General features: G+C 41.9%; 1 protein-coding gene across 11 annotated transcripts in view; it reads right to left on the bottom strand.

Annotated features, from left to right (window-relative positions):
• CDC14B (cell division cycle 14B) overlaps positions 1-18,731 on the bottom strand; it is a 61,450-nt gene that overhangs the window by 21,736 nt on the left and 20,983 nt on the right. For all 11 annotated transcript variants that reach the window (XR_013232515.1, XR_013232513.1, XR_013232514.1 and 8 more), the window contains exons 5-11: positions 16,764-16,840; positions 14,270-14,336; positions 13,205-13,267; positions 12,732-12,819; positions 12,312-12,542; positions 9,521-9,659; positions 2,421-2,574 (exon numbers count right to left, since the gene is read on the bottom strand). Coding sequence is in view for 8 of the 11 variants with exons in the window: in XM_077344542.1 (XP_077200657.1) it covers positions 2,421-2,574; positions 9,521-9,659; positions 12,312-12,542; positions 12,732-12,819; positions 13,205-13,267; positions 14,270-14,336; positions 16,764-16,840 (819 nt within the window). In the remaining 3 variants the exon portion in view is untranslated. The remainder of the gene's footprint in view (positions 1-2,420; positions 2,575-9,520; positions 9,660-12,311; positions 12,543-12,731; positions 12,820-13,204; positions 13,268-14,269; positions 14,337-16,763; positions 16,841-18,731) is intronic.

Below are 18,731 nucleotides of genomic sequence, written 5' to 3'. Positions count from 1 at the left end.
AAGTTCCATGGGATTCTAAAAACACCAAGGATAATGGAGACCAGGTGGCTTTTCCAAGATAAAGAGAACAAAAGTTGCGGGGAGGCAGATTTTATCTAAAATGTTCAATCTCAGCAATATTCTGGTTTATTTTTTATAATACCTGAGACTGCAATTGTAATTTGGCAGTCACCAGCAGTGTCTGAACCTCTTGGAAATTGATGACTTTTAAAATACATTTTATTAACAAAAGATTTATGTGGGCACTATAAAGATAGATCACTGAACTACACTCAAACTGTCTTTTAGGAAAACTTCAATTTTAATAACAGAGGACTATTAACCAAACTGTATTTGATTCTCTCCCCCACTATTCCTTTCTTCTGGAGGAATTTAATTTAAAATAATTGTGGATTATCCTCTCTATGGATTATACAAGGGGCTTTTTTTTCTTTGTTCTCACAGTTGACATATGCCTGTTTAAAAGGTTCAGTGTTTTGTTATGGCGTGATGCAGGAAAAGAAAAAGGAAGGGGGAACACCAGAAAACCCAACATAAAGTCTGGCTGATTCACCAAAGTCTGCTCAACAGAAAGAAGATTTATTTCCCTTTTTATATATTTTATCTACCTGGACACTTTCATAGGTACTCTCTAGAATAAATAACAAAATGACGACTTGGACTAACTTACAATATTTTCCTTTCTGAAAACCTTATTAAATTCTGTGCACTAGGAAACAAAAGCAAAAAAATACTGGGTAGATTCCCGTATTTGCTTCCTTGGGTGAATTACAACTGACTAATATAGAAATTTTAGAACATTATTAAATATTTATTTAATATAAATTAAATAAATTAAATATTTATTCTTTATTCATTCTGTTTTTTTTCTTTTTTTCCCTTTTTTAAAACATAATTTCGTCATACCATATATATATATATATATATACACACACACACACACACACACACATACATACATACACACACACGTATATACTCGCATATAAGCCAACCCAAATATAACCTAAGGCACCTAATTTTACCACAAAAATCTGGGCACACTTATTGACTTGCATTTAAACTGAGGATGGGAAATGCTCCATCATCACAGGCTCTCCCATCCAGCCTCCCCCCCCCCAACAAATACAGAAAAGTCAAGAGGATGAATAGCTGCTGGTTTTGTTCCCCGCTTTTCACTAACCAAAGGAGTCTCAAAGCGGCTTACAATTGCCTTCCCTTCTTCTCTTGATGCCAGATACCCTGAGAGAGCTCTGACAGAACTGCTCTGTAAGAACAGCTCTGGCAGGAGAATGAGACAGTACCCCCAGGCCAGCAAACCCGAGCAGAACAACAGTACCCAAAGTTGGCAACTTATTATAACAAGTACAAAAGCTACCAAACTGGGAGAATGGACAACTCTAACTACAATTGCAGTGCCCCCCTAGAACAAAACGCTGAAAGAAATGTAAAAATAAACTTTTAAAAGAAACACAACCCCAAGAAGAAAAGGCAAACAATGCTGCCCCTCAAACAAAAGAAGAAACACTAGAAGAGACAGTAAATCCTACAGCACCCCCAAAACCCACCCCATCCCACCCACAGAAACCAAAAGTATAGTTTGGAAGAAATGATTAAGAAGAGGAAGAAGTAAAGGCAAAAAGAAAAAAAAGATCAGAGTCCCTCAGTCAAACCGTTGATGTCCTACAAGCTGCCAGAGCAAGCTCAGCTTGCACTACACATTTGTAAAAGGCAATGCAACGACTGGCTGGCTGGAGCAGGCTTCAATTTCAATTCCCATATATACCCGCATATAAGCCGAGGAGGGCTTTTTCAGTGTGAGAAAAGGTGCTGAAAAACTAGGCTTATACGCAAGTATATAGGTATATTTTAAAAAATGGTATGAAAAATGTTTTATAAATGTATGAACATTATATATATATTGAAACTTTTTAATTATTACTACCCTTATTTCCAATAATTCCTCCTCAGTCTATTTTCTCTCTCTCTACTTTCTTGTTGTCTCTCTTCTTTTTTTCACTCCCTTCTCCCCTTCTTTCTTTTGTACTTGTTTGTCTTTTAACTTGGATAACTAACTAAGAGCGTCAGATTGATTTGTAAGGGAAAACTATGAGGCAGAAAGAAGCATTTCAGCAATATAATGCAACATTTTAATTGCAGCTTTATGTCAGCATTGAATTTTTATCTGTTCTCTGAAGTAAAGAGATTTGTAGTTATTTATGCCCAGATCTCTACTGGAGAACATTTTTTCATTCTGAAATTAACTGCATGTTACCTGCATTATCACACCACACTAACCTTGTACATTTACTAGATATACAGAGGAACATACAAAAGGAATCCGTTGATTTTTGCTTTATTATGCCCATTTTAATAAACATGTAGTAAATTTAACAACAGCACACATTTTGAACGTTTACCAGTTCAGTATCTTTTTTGTTGGATCTCTGATTCTTGGAATCATTAATTGAAATATCATCTACTCCTGAAAGAATTTTTGTAACTGCAAGTTTTGAGTTCTTCCTTAACTTTGAACGAAAAGAATCTCCTTCCATCCAAAGTTCTGACTGTTTCCTATAAAGGAAAAAGAGGGAAAGAGATACCTTGTGTTAGAAAACATAAGATTTTAATGTACAGTAAAAACTTGGTTACCTGGCACTTGCTTATCCATAATACTCAGTTTACTGGCATTGCCCACAGTGGGAATGTTGGTGCCTCACTCCAGTCAGCTGGTTTAAGGCCTCCAGCAACTGCTGGGCTTCTGACAGCTGGTGCTGCCAGCCACCATCTTCATCAGGTGCCTCTTCTTTCCTCCTCAGCTTATCTCAAGCTGTTGGGTACCAACTGGGTAAGAGGGCTCCTGAGCAGCTGCACCACTTGTCTTCCTGTTGCCTAAGATGGCTTCATAGAAGGGAAAGAAATGGTCCCAGCAGCTGTGGAGGTTGTTACTATCGTTTGATTTATTTTATTTTATTGATACCCCAACTTTCTTCCCAATGGGGAAGCAAAATTTGATTACATTGTTCTCCTCACCTCCGTTTTATCCTTATAACCACCCTGTGAGGTAGGTTAGACTGAGAGTGTGTCATTGGCCCTAGGTCCCCAATGAGCTTTCATAGCATGAGAGGGGTTTGGACCCAGGTTTCCCAGATGCTAGGCCAACACTCTTAACTACTATACCACACTGGTACTGGTTGCTTTGGATGGGAGTAGGAATAATAAACTTTAGTATCCAATACATCCCCCTTCAAGGATCGCTGCCTTGTTGTGGCAAGGGGGCTTGCGTAGTTCAGTGAAGCTATGAGCTATACCGTGCAGGGTCACCCAAGACGGACAGGTCATAGCTGAGAGCTCTGACAAAAGGTGATCCACTGGAGAAGGAAATGGCAAACCACTCCAGTATCTTTGCCATGAAAACTCTATGGACAGTTCCAATAGGCATAACGATATGATGCCGGAAGATGAGCCCCTCAGGTCGGAAGGTGTCCAATATGCTACTGGGGATGAGCAGACGGCTAGTACGAGTAGCGCCAGAATGAATGAAGCGACTGGGCCAAAGCCGAAAGGACGCTCAGTTGTGGAAGTAACTGGTGGCGAAAAGACAGTCCGATGCTGTAAAGATTTTTATTCCATAGGAACCTGGAACGTCAGATCCATGAATCAAGGTAAGCTGGACGTGATCAAACAAGAAATAACAAGACTGAACATTGACATTTTAGGAATCAGTGAACTAAAATGGACAGGAATGGGTGAATTTAATTCAGATGACCATCAGGTATACTACTGTGGACAAGAATCTCGCAGAAGAAATGGAGTAGCCTTCATAATCAATAAGAGAGTAGGAAAAGCAGTCTTGGGATACAATCCCCAAAATGACAGAATGATCTCAGTTCGAATCCAAGGCAAACCATTCAACATCACGGTGATCCAGGTCTATGCCCCAACCACTGCTGCTGAAGAGGATGAAGTTGATCAGTTCTATGAAGCCCTACAACACCTTCTAGAAGCAACGCCAAAAAATGATGTGCTTATCATCATGGGGGATTGGAATGCTAAAGTAGGAAGCCAAAAGATAACCGGGATAACAGGCAAGTTTGGCCTTGGAGTACAAAATGAAGCAGGGCACAGGCTGGTAGAATTTTGTCAAGAGAATACAATGGTCATAGCAAACACTCTTTTCCAACAACCCAAGAGACGACTCTACACATGGACATCACCAGACGGTCAACACAGAAATCAGATTGACTATGTGCTCTGCAGCCAAAGATGGAAAAGTTCTATCCAGTCAATAAAAACAAGACCAGGAGCTGATTGTGGTTCAGATCATGAGCTTCTTGTTGCAAAATTTAGGCTTAAATTGAAGAAAGTAGGGAAAAGCACTAGGCCACTCAGGTATGAACTAAATCATATCCCCGACGAATACACAGTAGAGGTGACAAATAGATTTAAGGAATTAGATCTGATAGACAGAGTGCCTGAAGAACTATGGACTGAGGTTTGCAACATTGTACAAGAGGTAGCAACTAAAACCATCCCAAAGAAAAAGAAATGTAAGAAATCAAAATGGCTGTCTGAGGAAGCTTTAGAAATAGCTAAGGAGAGAAGGGAAGTGAAAGGCAAGGGAGAAAGAGAAAGATACACCCAATTGAATGCAGAATTCCAGAGAAAAGCTAGAAGAGATAAGAATGCCTTCTTAAATGAACAGTACAAACAAATAGAAGAAAACAATAGAATGGGGAGGACCAGAGATCTTTTCAAGAAAATTGGAGATATGAAGAGAACGTTTCATGCAAAGATGGGTATGATAAGGGACCAAAATGGTAGGGACCTCACAGAAGCAGAAGAGATTAAACAAAGGTGGCAAAATTATACAGAACAACTATACAAGAGCGAGCTTAACATCCCTAATGACCACAATGGGGTAGTTACTGACCTGGAGCCAGACATCCTGGAATGTGAAGTCAAATGGGCCTTAGGAAGTCTGAGCAACAATAAAGCTAGTGGTGGTGACAGCATTCCAGTTGAACTATTCAAAATCTTAAAGGACGATGCAGTAAAAGTGCTACACTCAATATGCCAGCAAATTTGGAAAACTCAACAATGGCCACAGGATTGGAAAAGGTCAGTTTACATTCCAATCCCAAAGAAGGGCAATGCCAAAGAATGTTCAAAGTTATGCTCAAAATCCTACAAGCTAGGCTCCAGCAATATGTGGACCGAGAACTTCCAGAAGTACAGGCAGGATTTCGAAGAGGCAGAGGAACTAGAGATCAAATTGCCAACATACGCTGGATCATGGAGAAAGCTAGGGAGTACCAGAAGAACGTCTACTTCTGCTTCATTGACTATGCTAAAGCCTTTGATTGTGTGGAGCACAACAAACTGTGGCAAGTTCTTAAAGAGATGGGAATACCAGAGCATCTTATTTGTCTCTTGAGAAATTTATATGCGGGTCAAGAAGCAACAGTGAGAACTGAACATGGAATCACTGACTGGTTCAAAATTGAGAAAGGAGTTCGGCAAGGCTGTATACTGTCGCCTTGCCTATTTAACTTGTATGCAGAGCACTTCATGAGAAATGTAGGATTAGAGGAGTCACAAATTGGGATCAAGATTGCAGGGAGAAATATCAACAACCTCAGATATGCAGATGATACCACTCTAATGGCAGAAAGTGAAGAGGAACTAAAGAGCCTGTTGATGCGGGTGAAGGAGGAGAGTACAAAAGTTGGCTTGAAACTCAACATCAAGAAAACAAAGATAATGGCATCCGGCCCTCTCAATTCCTGGCAAATAGATGGGGAAGAAATGGAGATAGTGACAGATTTTATTTTCCTGGGCTCCAAGATCACTGCAGATGGGGACTGCAGCAAAGAAATTAAAAGACGCTTGCTCCTGGGGAGGAAAGCTATGGCAAATCTAGACAGCATCCTAAAAAGCAGAGACATCACCCTGCCAACAAAAGTGCGTTTAGTCAAGGCTATGGTATTCCCAGTTGCAATGTATGGCTGCGAAAGTTGGACCATAAGGAAGGCCGAGCGTCAAAGAATTGAGGCTTTTGAACTCTGGTGCTGGAGAAGACTCTTGCGAGTCTCTTGGACTGCAAGGCGAACAAACCGGTCAGTCCTAGAGGAGATCAACCCTGACTGCTCTTTAGAAGGCCAGATCCTGAAGATGAAACTCAAATACTTTGGCCACCTCATGAGAAGGAAGGACTCCCTGGAGAAGAGCCTAATGCTGGGAGCGATTGAGGGCAAAAGAAGAAGGGGACGACAGAGAATGAGGTGGCTGGATGGAGTCACTGAAGCAGTAGATGCAAACTCAAATGGACTCCGGGGAATGGTAGAGGACAGGAAGGCCTGGAGGATCATTGTCCATGGGGTCGCGATGGGTCGGACACGACTTTGCACGTAACAACAACAATCCAATACATTTGATTCACTGGCAGGCCCCATTATACGTGAGTGCTGGATAACTACATTGTTATTGCTGTTCTATTTGCTCAGTTTATATTTATCTATATACTAACAGCAAAGTTGGCCACTAATGAGGATACTTAAATCAGTGATTGGAGCTGTAAAGGGGCAAGAGAGCACTTTCTACAAACCTGAAAAGGGCCCCGGGTTTGCAAATAAATCTGAAATCTAAGAATCTAAAAACAAACAAATAACACGGGGGGATTTTAAAAAGGACAAAGATAAAAGTAGCCCCTGAGGAGGGCAGGAATTAGGCAGGGGATGGACGTCAGTGGTGTATAGTGCCATTTGAACTAATCTCTGCCACAGAGAGATCACTTGTAAGAGAGGGAAATCTCCAACCACTAGCTGGCAACACTAGCCAAGCAGATCACATGTGGTACTTGGAGCTCTCCAGGTCCTAGGTGGAGGTTGGCAACTCTAGAAATGCAGATACTAAATTAATACATGACAGTTAAATATAGGTGGGGATGGGTTGTTGTTGTTGGTTGTTAGTTGCGAAGTCGTGTCCGAAGAATCGTGACCCCATGGACAATGATCCTCCAGGCCTTCCTGTCCTCTACCATTCCCCAGAGTCCATTTAAGTTTGTACCAACTGCTTCAGTGACTCCATCCAGCCATCTCATTCTCTGCCGTCCCCTTCTTCTTTTGCCCTCAATTGCTCCCAGCATTAGGCTCTTCTCCAGGGAGTCCTTCCTTCTCATGAGGTGGCCAAAGGATTTGAGTTTCATCTTCAGGATCTGGCCTTCTAAGGAACAGTCAGGGCTGATCTCCTGTAGGACTGACCGGTTTGTCCGCCTTGCAGTCCAAGGGACTTGTAAGAGTTTTCTCTAGCACCAGAGTTCAAAAGCCTCAATTCTTTGACGCTCGGCCTTCCTTATGGTCCAATTTTCACAGCCATACATTGCAACTAGGAAGACCATAGTCTTGACTCAACACACTTTTGTTGGCAGGGTGATATCTCTACTTTTTAGGATTCTGTCTAGATTTGCCAGAGCTTTCCTCCCCAGGAGCAAGCGTCTTTTAATTTCTTTGCTGCAGTCCACATCTGCAGATGGGGGTGGGTCAGACACATCAATTTGGTGACTCAGGAGGAGGGGAAGTCAGGGGACATCACTTCCTGTCATGTGGCAGTGGGAATGTCTGTGTGGCATCACTTCTGGGGGCAGGAAGGTATGGACGGCTAACACTTCCAGGGGTCCTCAAAGCCTGAATCATATTTCAATCAAAAGGTTGAAACAGTGGTCCCCAACCTTTTTCGGGCCAGGGACTGGGAGGGGTGGAGAGGGAGGCCTGGGGACCGGGAGGGGATGAGGAAGAGCGGCGTAGAGCTGCCGTGCTTGCTTGTTTGTGCCTGCTGGCAAGTACCGTGCTGCGGGGGGAGGCGCGGGTGCTAACACGCAGGCACAGCAGCTCCACGAATGCACATTTGTGCCCGCTGGTGAGCACCATGCAGTAAGCACCATTCTCCCTTTCCCCCCCTCCCGGTCCCTGGGCCTCCCTCTCCCCTAGGCTTGAGCGATTTGGCTGCTGAAGCAGCTGATTGCTCCCTGCGCAGCAAGCACCACACCACGGGAAGGAGGTGCACCCAGTGGTGTGCCGTGCGCTGGCACCTCCCTTCGCCCCCACTGTGGCCTGGTACCGAGGGCTCCACAGCCTGGTACCGGGCCGCAGCCCAGGGATTGGGGAACACTGGACTAGAGTGTGGTCTGAGAGACTCGGGTTCAAATCTCTATCTGGCTATGGAAGCTCACTGGGTAATTTTGGACCAGTTACATACCTTGAGTCTAACCTACCTCACAGGGTTGTTGTGAGGATAAAATAGAGGAGAGAATGATAATGAAAGCTTTTTTGGTCCCTACTGGATGGAAAGGTGGGGTATAAATGAGGTAAATAAATATAGCTGAAGATAGGAGGCAGTTAAAAAGTAGGTTGGTGAATGGGTAAACATGAGCCAGGGGAAGGGAAGAGATATGAGTGTTGCCAGGAGGAAGTAAAGAGAAAACAGTATGTGGGGACACTGAGGGGAAGGTAGGTGCCACACCACAAGTCCTTGTCAGTTTCCTGCCATGCAAAGTGCACCTGGCCCAGTGGCTGGCAACACAAAAATGGGTCACAGTTTTTCCTAAGCAAAGCCTACTGGGGGGAAGAAGGGGAGATGGAAAGATTAAAACAGAGGGGCAGATAAAGGTAGGTTGGTTGTGGAGTGGGGAGGAGATAAGATTGCCAACTCCAACAATCAAGATCAGTTATCAGAAGAAAATGGTTACTTTGGAGGATAACATTGTACCCCTGTGTCATTTCCCTTCATTAACCTTGCCCTTCCAAGGCTGTATCCCAAATGTCCAGGTATTTCCAAATTGATCTGGCAACCCTAAGAGAGGAACAGAAGAACTGCTGTGATTCCATCTGGAGGCTAAGAAGAGAAGGAAACAAGAAAAGGAAAGAGGCTATGGGGGCCTTCAGGAAAGGGAAAGAGGAAATATTGGGGGAAGGACAAATGAGATGTTTCCCACAAGTCCTTACAGGTTCCCACTTGTTATATTATAAAACTACACTTCTTCCTGGAAAAATAGTGATATACATGTTTCTTTCCTTCTTTGATTACAGCCTAAGAATCCTGTGATAGGCTTGACTAAGACCCCAGATGGCTCAAGGATAGCTGGTAAACTTCATAATTGAGTGGTAATTGAATATAACCACAACACATAACTTATTGTTCATGATCATATCAAGTAGCATAATTAAAAATCATAAAGGCCCCTGTCACTGTGATAACTTCATTGATGGCACAAAAGACCCTCAAAAGGTCATGCAATATATTCACATTAAAATAATATGCTTTCTGTTTAGAGTATGTCTTCAAAGTGATCTTTACTTGCTAGGAGGCTTTCAGTGAAATCCTAAAGCAGAGTTAAACCCTTCTAAAGCCACTGACTTTAAGGAACTTAGAAGGATGTAACTCTGCTATGAACAAACAGCAAACAATTACTAGTCAACATAAATTCAGTTGCCCACATTTTCTTGTACAAAGCTCTACTTACTCTAAAAGGAAATGCTGCTGTGAGCCAATCACAGAGCCAGGTCGGCATATTCTAATCCAGGCTATAGTTTCAGCAGCAGTCATCCTATAATGCTTCATAATGTAACATCCAATAAGGGTGCCAGTTCTACCAAGGCCAGCTGTGTAAAAAACAAAGCAAATATTTTCTTATTCAATCTTTTGCAGGAGATCATCCATTCAAGTTTCAAAATCAACTGACTTACCCAAAATCAGGCCAATATGGCACCCCCAACATGAGGCCACTTGATAAACTCTCTATGCACCCAAGCTTTTAGATCATCTCATTTCCTGTAACCTACAACATCTCCTATGGTTAAGTGACCATGGCCAGGACAGTACAAGAATCCTTTTGACTTCTGGTTAGTTAAGCATGAACAGCCAGGGCACTATTTAGTAATACAATTAATGGTCACGCCCAAAATGGGGAAGACTACAGCTCCTTATTTGTATTTCTTAGCCTAGATTAATTTCTCAAACTCCACATAGTCTACAGAACAGATTAGAAACAGAAGTGTATTTAGTTTTTTAATCTGTCAAGTTAGGACAATTCACATCATATCTGAAAACAATAATGAACAGGGTATAATGCCTGAAAATGTATCAAATACAAAACGGGATTTAAGAAGAGGTTGGAAATTCGTTTCAAATATAAAAATAGTTTTGGAAACCTAACTGTAAGCACTAGCAGCTGACTTTTTAATACACATAAAGCAAACAAACAAATATAATTCAGTACTTATCCATGAAATGAAGACCTAATATATGGATATCAGAGGGGGAAAACCGCTGATCAGCTTTTCAGCTAAGTACAGCTATAAGTACATAACTGTAAAACTGATCGAGTTTATCCCTTCTTCTAACCATAGAAAACCCTACAGGAGTGGTTCTCAACCTTGGGTATGGGACTCCAAGTGGGGTCATCTGGCCCCTTCTGTGGGGTCGCCTGGTTGATGGCAGCTGTAGCAGGCGACAGAGTGTGGTGGCGGTGGCTGGCAGCGGTGGAACCACGGCACTGGTTGCCTCCATGCTGCCTTGATTGTTCTGTGCCTGTGTGCCCACCCCTGTGCACCTGCACATGCCGCCCCCATGGGTGTGCGCCGCCACCACCACAGTTGGGTCGTGGCCATAAGGCGGTTGAGAACCACTGCCCTACAGGGTGGTCATAAGTCAGCTGAGACTTAACAGCAATTTCTATCACCAGCATGTAGCTACATTTCTTCTTTATATAGCTGTGGTAATGGTCATTTTACACTGCTTCTTAGGGTCACCTGTGACATAACTTGGTTGTTCCTACTGGCTAGAGTGCTCTTTATATTCTATTCTTATTAGCAGTTTTATTTACCATCTGCCTTTCTCAATAGGACTCAAAGCACATAGCAACGATGATAAGAACTAGATAGTCTGGATCTGAATATGCTGATTATAGGTGATGTTCAGCAGAATGCAGGCTTGAAGAATACAGTTTATATAAAGAGTTATACTCTAAGTCTATTGGCTTGACTTGCTGATAAAATCTAATGTGCCAACTAAACCAGATTTGATTAGCAAACGCCCACCAATATAAACTTGCAAAAATTAACTATAATTAACCTAGCAAGTAACTACAGCAGTAAGAGGGATAGACAACAATCATATCACATTCTAATGCTGAAAGAAAAATATCATCATACAAAATGACATTATTTGAAAGAAATGGAGGTCATACTGGAACAGTTAAAGTTTAATGAACACAGAACTTTATAATGTAAGCAGTGCTTGTGGAAAAACAACATGGGTACCTGTGATAAGAACTTTCCATTTAGCTTTTTGAAAGTTGAGTTTATACTCTATGAATGCTTAAAGGTTAAGCTCCAACTGTTTTTTAGGTAATTCGGTCAAGGGACAGGGTGTACCCCTCTTCACAACCTCTTCTAAAATTCCAAGCCACATAGCCATTCTTGTGATGACGGTTGTGGTCCAAGAGAAGATATGGCTACAGAGTAAGCAGTGAGGAACACCCCAGAATTCACCAGGTTTCTTTCCTATCTCCTTTAAGAAATGTGTAAACTTTTTTTTTACAGCCAGACATCTTGGAGAAGACACATTCAAACATGGTCTGAACAAAGATGGCAGGCAAGATGAGGAAAGAATGTAAAGACCACATGAACAAACAATCTGAAAGCATTAAAATATTGTTGTTTCTCCCTTTATGATAAAACATCCATTTTAATCTAGGAAGAAATTATTTCATTTAATGCATATTCTGTATTTCTTTAGCTCTGACGCTATGGTATACTTATGTTCAACTATGCTTTTACTTCTAGTAAATACTCATTGCTTATACAACTAAATCTAATTCCAGATTTAGAAAAGAGAAGAAAAAAAAAGGTCTTTGCAATTACATAAAAAACACCTTAACTTGTCAAATGCTTACCAAGGGGGAAGATAGGGAAGACAGGGGGGAGACAGGAAAAGCCTGCCTTGGCTACAAATATCTCTAACAAGTCCTAAGATCTGCCATACGTTCATGGTAGTACAGAGATAGAAGGGGAATTTGTATTTAAAACAGAGGCCTGACAAGAGGTCATCACACTGCAAAATCTCCATTGCTTTGGTGGTGGAGAGTGTAGTCTAATTGTGCAGGGAAATGTTAAGATAAAATGGCACTCTTTAGTTATGACCTGCGGAGTAAATTCCTCATTCTCTGTAGTTAAACAGGCGTACCCATGCAGTCTATTTTACCAGAATGATTTCTGTTAACAAAAGTTTTGATAGCGTTGATTGTAACTCACCTTTGCAATGAACTGCTATAGCACCTTCAGCATTTTCACAAATATTTAGGAATGTTTGGACAATAGTATCATTAGGTATACTTCCATCTGCAAAGAAGAGATCATAATGTTCAAAGCCTGCTCCTTTGAATCTTTTAGCATCATACATCCTCTTGTTTAGGCGGATTACAGTGGTAACATTGTGCCTTCTAAAATAAGGAAAGTAGGCCTCAGGAGCATGGTGTGGGTAACCTGAAAGAAAAAGGAAAGAAATGTTAATGACAATGCAGAACTAATATTTAAAAAGTCAACAAAATGGGAGAGGGGGACAAAATTCACATATTGCATGTCTTTACTTCGCAAACACTAATATTTTAAAGCATATATATTGCTTTGCAAATAGCCATGTATTATTGTCGTCCCATTCCCCTAAAATCATACCATTCTCAATTCTGCTTCTTGAATGAGGTCCGCTGAAGGCAAGAATTTTTTTTGGTATTATCCAGTTAAAATCTCCATTTTCTGCCTTCTGTTAAGGAAAGAAATATATTGTTTATTTTATGCCTAAAGCACCTTGCGTTGGTCATATCTGTGTAGGTGGACAAAGTGAAGATGACAAGGAATGCTGATGTAAGGGTGTGTGTGTGTGGTTTTTTTTTTGGCAATACAAAAAGTCTGATTCCAGTTTTGTCTGGGATTATAAACCACATGCTCTCACACTGTCATGCGACAGCCTTCTAATAAGTATATTGAAACATCTTTTTGTTATTTACCTTACTTTCCTTGACTCCACATATTTAGATATAGAATCTCTTGAAAACAGAAAAAATCAAGAGCTATCAGTAATGCATGCTGATTTTATACAGTCTCAGCAGTAATTACAAACAGTACTCAGCAATGAGAATGAAACTTACCTCATAATGCTCATATTCTTCTACATCAAATGTACTGAAATCAAGGAAACCAAACTGCACAGCCTAAAATCCATGAAAGAGACAAAAACTTTGCAGAATAATATATTTTTGGAACAAGTCAGTGAAATACACATAGGAAAGGCACTGGTGGATTGTAGATGTCACTTGCATTTCCTTTCCCCAGCAGTCCCCTTTGACCTCTAGAATGATCATGCCTCATTTTCCAGAAGCCCCTGAAGCTCGCATGACTTTATCAAGGCATTATGAATTTACTGGTTGTCCCGGGCCCATGGGATGTTCGCCTGGCCTGAACCCGGGCCAGGGCCTTTTCAGTCCTGGCCCCAACCTGGTGGAATGAGCTCCCAGAAGAGCTAAGGGCCCTGCAGGATCTACCAGCTTTCCGCAGGGCCTGTAAGACGGAGCTCTTCCGCCAGGCATATGGTTGAGGCCAGGGCAGCTCTCCCACTAATCCATCAGAGGATCCCCTCCAATATTGAGATCTCTAACATCGAGATCATGGTTAGATCTATTGTATTGGTGCCACCCTCTTCTGAACATTATTCTCTCCACCAGGCTGAACTAAGATCAGAATTGTGACCACCGCCGCTATATGTTATATGTAACTTTTAATTGGGTTTTTTATGGGGATTTTATTGTGTTTTAACTATTTATGTTGTAAACCGCCCTGAGACCTATTGGGAGAAGGGCGGTCTAAAAATTAAATTAATAATAATAATAATAATAATAATAATCTTTCTGAGGACCAAAAGGAACTGCTGGGGGGAGAAGAACAGGGCACAATTCCATGTGCACTGCACAGGTAGTTGGTTGGATACATCCCATATTTTGTCTGAACAAACACTTTAATTACTATATCTAGTGATTTCCATATTTGATAAATTTTGAACACAAAAGCCACTATATAAATGCTATTGCTACCAACGTTTGCTTGTTTTAATACTAACTTTTTGGCTCTCTAGTCAGAAACATTTTAAATTAAAACATTCCAAGTCCCATATGGCTTTCCAATTTAAATTCACTGCCAAACACAATAATTCTACCAACCTTGTTTATCGCATGAAAGCAGTCAAGCAGTGTTAGATGAAAACTGCAGGTACCAAACGCAGCATCCCTGCAAGGCATACATATCTGAAGTAATTTTTCACAACTCAAAAAAAAAAAAAAAAACAACTTCAATTCCCTAAGCAAAATATTTTTAAAGGTTTGGATATGGTTACACTACACTAAGGGTTGCATCCTGAAGAACTATTAAAAATGTTGGAATATGCAAGATCTGCAGTGTACATGACTGAGCAGAATATAAAGAGTGTCCCGCAAATGAAAAGAAAAAGAAAAACCATGCATTCGGTCTGCTTAAAGACTAAAATAAATGCAGACGACAGTTAGAACAGTTAATTAGGCTTCCTCTCTCTAGACATAAATGTTTCTCTTCATAAATAAAAACTATTTTAGTCTTTAAGCAGACCGAATGCATGGTTTTTCTTTTTCCTTTCATTTGCCAATTCCTCCTTCCAACTGCAACTTCATTTCAATTTCCTGTGGGGAAATCCTCGAAATATGACATGTTGATCATAAAGTTTCAAAACTGACTAGATAACAATTTCCTAAAATATTTGGTGGCCAGAAATAACTACAACAGCATAATAATGCCAAACAGCTTTGCCAGATTTTCTCATGCCCTGGCATGATACCAAGAAATGGAATCCAGGGTGAGTATTTATAGTTCCTCAATATGTAGTGAGTCCTTGAATCCTCAAGAGGAAGAAGAAAATACTTGCTAAACCTGACCGACTTGTTCTAGACCAACTTGCCCCCATTTTAGTACAAAATGTGAGAAGAAAAAAGCAGATTCTCTCAACATGTATGATATGCAGTTGTTTTAGAATATCATATATGATGAAGATGTCCAGAAATGGGGGGGGGGGTGCACACATATGCAATACCCTAATGGTTACGTCTCAGCTGTGACTTGATTTGCTCCCTTAGGTCAAGTGATTCAAGCAATGGCAGAGCAGCAGCAAAAGAGGAGAGACACAAGGGAAGGCTTGTCTCATGTACGTAAATTCACAACTACCACAACTTCAGATACCCAACAGGAAATGTTTGTTGATTTTTGTACAAGGAAACTAGCAACTGATTTGAACACAAGATACTTGTACAATAGTTATTTTATTCTTTGTGTAGTTCTCACTTTAAAAAATACACACGTCTATGCTGGCCCATGCCTAAGAACTCTCCAGTCACACAGTACAACACCTGAAGTTGGGGTTAAACAGTAAGAGCTGAAGAGGAGCTTGCTGCAGTCACCAGCACACATCTGAGGATAGGGGTGGTGGTGGTGGTTATACAGTCTGCAGATTGGAGAGGCAACAGAATTATGTGACTGTATGAACCAGCTTGGTATAGTGGTTTGGGGTGAGGATTTATAATCTGGCATGCCGGGTTCGATTCTGCACTCCCCCACATGAAGCCAGCTGGGTGACCTTGGGCTCGCCACAGCACTGATAGAGTGTTCTGACCGAGCAGTGATATCACGGCGGCAGCAACTACTTCTCCTTCCTCCTTCCTCCTTCATATGTGATAGGAAACCATGTGCCTGGTTCATTGTTTAAAATGGCCTGTTCTACAAGTTTTCATGTGCTTGAAGTTCTCTGCCAAGCATTCATTCATTCCTAGGAGTTCCATATTAATATTGCACTTCCTCCTATGGTGAAAAACAAAGGTCTGCAACTGGGATGAATGTAACAGTAGAGGCACAAAACCACTAGCCTCCTTCAAAGTATCTGGTGTGGCCTCTAGCAACAATAAGTCAGCGTGGTGGTGTACTGCAGTCTCTGTGCGTCTTCTCACACATGACCCAAAGGACAAGCATTCTGCTAACGTAAATATCAAGCTGTGTATGTTCCACTGCATCAAGGAGAGGCAACTAGTACAGGAGAGGTGGGGTTCAGCTTTGAAGTTTCTCCCCACATTTCATGCATCAGCAAACTCAGCTGCAATTTATACAACAATGGCTCCATATCTCACCAACAGTTTCTTCATGAACAGGTATAATATTTAAACCACCTATTACAGTTTTATCCAGTATTTGAAATCTCTCTTGTTGGTCCTAAAAAGTGGTAAACATGAGGTATACAGCTATTTTGACAAAAGCAAACAACCAAGAATGCCTGGGCAGCCAAAACTTATTTTGCAGGCCAGTGCCCAGGGCTCATCATTGCACTGGAACTGATTCAGAAGTTTGACTTCTTCCAGTCTACAGGGACACAAAGCTGAAAGAGATAGAAAGGAATATGCTGGCCACAGCAAGTGCAAAGCCCTAGGTCAGAACCAAAAGAACTACAGTGCTAATTCCATCTGCTTATGAGGTTTTAGGCTAGTTTTCTTCAAAATGACAGTCCTTATGCCTCATGACAAAAACTCTGATTATTCAGGGGCCTTAAATGGCCAGGAAGGTAGTTTTCTCTACCTTAAAGGACAACTTCAAATCAGCATTGTTAAGGATAGATAGAATTTACATGTATGCTTTTTTTTTTACCTGAAAGGAAGATATGCTACATTTCCAGACAATAAAAGCCTGTACACAGTTTCTGGAGGTTCTCTCAGACAGATAATCTATTTGAGAAAGAAAAAAAGAAGAGATATCCTTAAGGTATTTCAAAGAAAAGTTTTACATTTGCTAGTAACAATTTTTTTTCTATAGGCATGGCATAGAGCAAAACACATGATAATAGGCCTACTGTATTATAGAAGATTGGGAGTATGGTGGTCCCAACATGAAGCCAAGAATAAAATAAACAGAGCTAAGAAGTGAAAATATATTAGGACTTGAAAATTCCAAGCTCCAAAAACCATTATTGCAGTACTAGGGGCAAAGCCCATTGTATCCAAGAATACAATGGGCGCTAGAGCTTGGCAGTGGGAAGAGGAAGGGGAGGAGTTGTCCAGTCTGTAAGGGCATGGGGTTGAATGTGTGTTGTGTGGGAGGTTGCGGTGGCATGGTGGCAAATGAGGGCATGGGTGTGGAGATATGGGTGTCAAGAACCTGTGGTTTGGAATGTTAGTTGAGTGTGGAGAGGACTGACGTTTGGGAATTTTGGCATAGTGGTTACAGATGAGCTTTCCAGAGCCATGTCTTCAGATATGTGAAGGGAAAATCAGACTGGAGACTCTTCTTAGGGGAAGATTACATGGCAACCAATTCCCCCCAGTTCTGTGTCATTTCCCTTATTGCGTAAATTAGGCCACAGACACCGAAATGCCCCTCTGCCCTAATACACATGGGGTAGTCACAGTACACAGGTGTCCACCCTGTTCCTTCTTTTCCATTTTTTCACTGTTGATAAAATGTTATGTGCCCACATGCTTCTTTTTCATGGTTGCTCCTTAGAAGAACGGATTTTTGTACCCTATTGCTTACTACCCAAAGGAGTCTCAAAGCGGTTCACAAACACCTTTTCCATTTGTCTCTCCACAATAGTCAACCTGTGAGGTATGTGGGGTTGTGAGTGGTCAGAGAACTGGGAATGGGCCACAGTGACCCAGCAGGCCTCAGGTGTCTCAAAGCATTTTCCAATCATCTTCCCTTCCTCTCCCTCTCACTATTTACAGTTTCAGGACGTAAATATTTATTTAGATCTTCCTGCACTTTCCAGACTCACAGGACTGATGCTGGTCTTCCTGTCTGCGCCCCAGAATACAAACAGTTGCTGGTAAGGGCTGGCCATAGCCCATAGCCCAGGAGGGACACACCTGCACCACTCCCTCCCAACTGCAGGCAAAAATGGCTCCTTTGAAGGCTGGACTCTGAGGCATTGTACGATTTTGAAGTCCGAACTCCAAACCTCCGGGAATATTTCTAACCCTGGGGTAGCTAACCTCCAGGTGGGGCCTGGAGAGCTCCTGAAATTACAGCTCACCTGCAGAGTATAAAGATCAGCTCCTACAGGCAGAAAGGGCTACTTTCGAGAGGGTTGTGGTAGAGAAGAAACATTTAAGGCCTCCAACACAGGTTGTTGTTGAATTGAAAGACTTGAGGGCTACTGCACAGGGTTGTTGTGCAGACGAAACAGGAGGCAAAAAACCCAGTTTCATCAGCAGAATAACGCTGTGCAGTGGCCTCAAACCTGCAGAGAGTTGCAAAGAAGAAAGAAACATGGCTTGGCTGTGTCTAACCCCCGGCCAGAGCAGTATTTTAAGTGAGAAGGGGCTTTTCTGTGGCTTCCCGGTCAAGCAACTGTTTGGCAGAAGGGGAAAGTCTTTCCCCCCCTCAAAAGGAATGCCCTCAGGCTCCCCTGCATTGCTCTTGGTAATGCCTCCCTCCCCTCAGTCAGGGCCTGTCAGAGGCTCCTTCCCAGCAGGCCTGAAGGGAGGGGGAGGGGGCGCACTCATCAGCCTCCTGCCAGCTCTGGCAGGGTTCTGAGGCAATTTACAGTTGGACATGACAGTTAGGACAGCCCTGGGGCAAAAAGGGCTGGCGCAGCCTGTCCAAGCCTCTGTTCTCATC

This window comes from Paroedura picta, chromosome 7 (assembly GCF_049243985.1).
Source record: "Paroedura picta isolate Pp20150507F chromosome 7, Ppicta_v3.0, whole genome shotgun sequence".
NCBI lineage: Eukaryota > Metazoa > Chordata > Lepidosauria > Squamata > Gekkonidae > Paroedura > Paroedura picta.
This window is presented reverse-complemented; position numbering and strand designations above follow the sequence as displayed.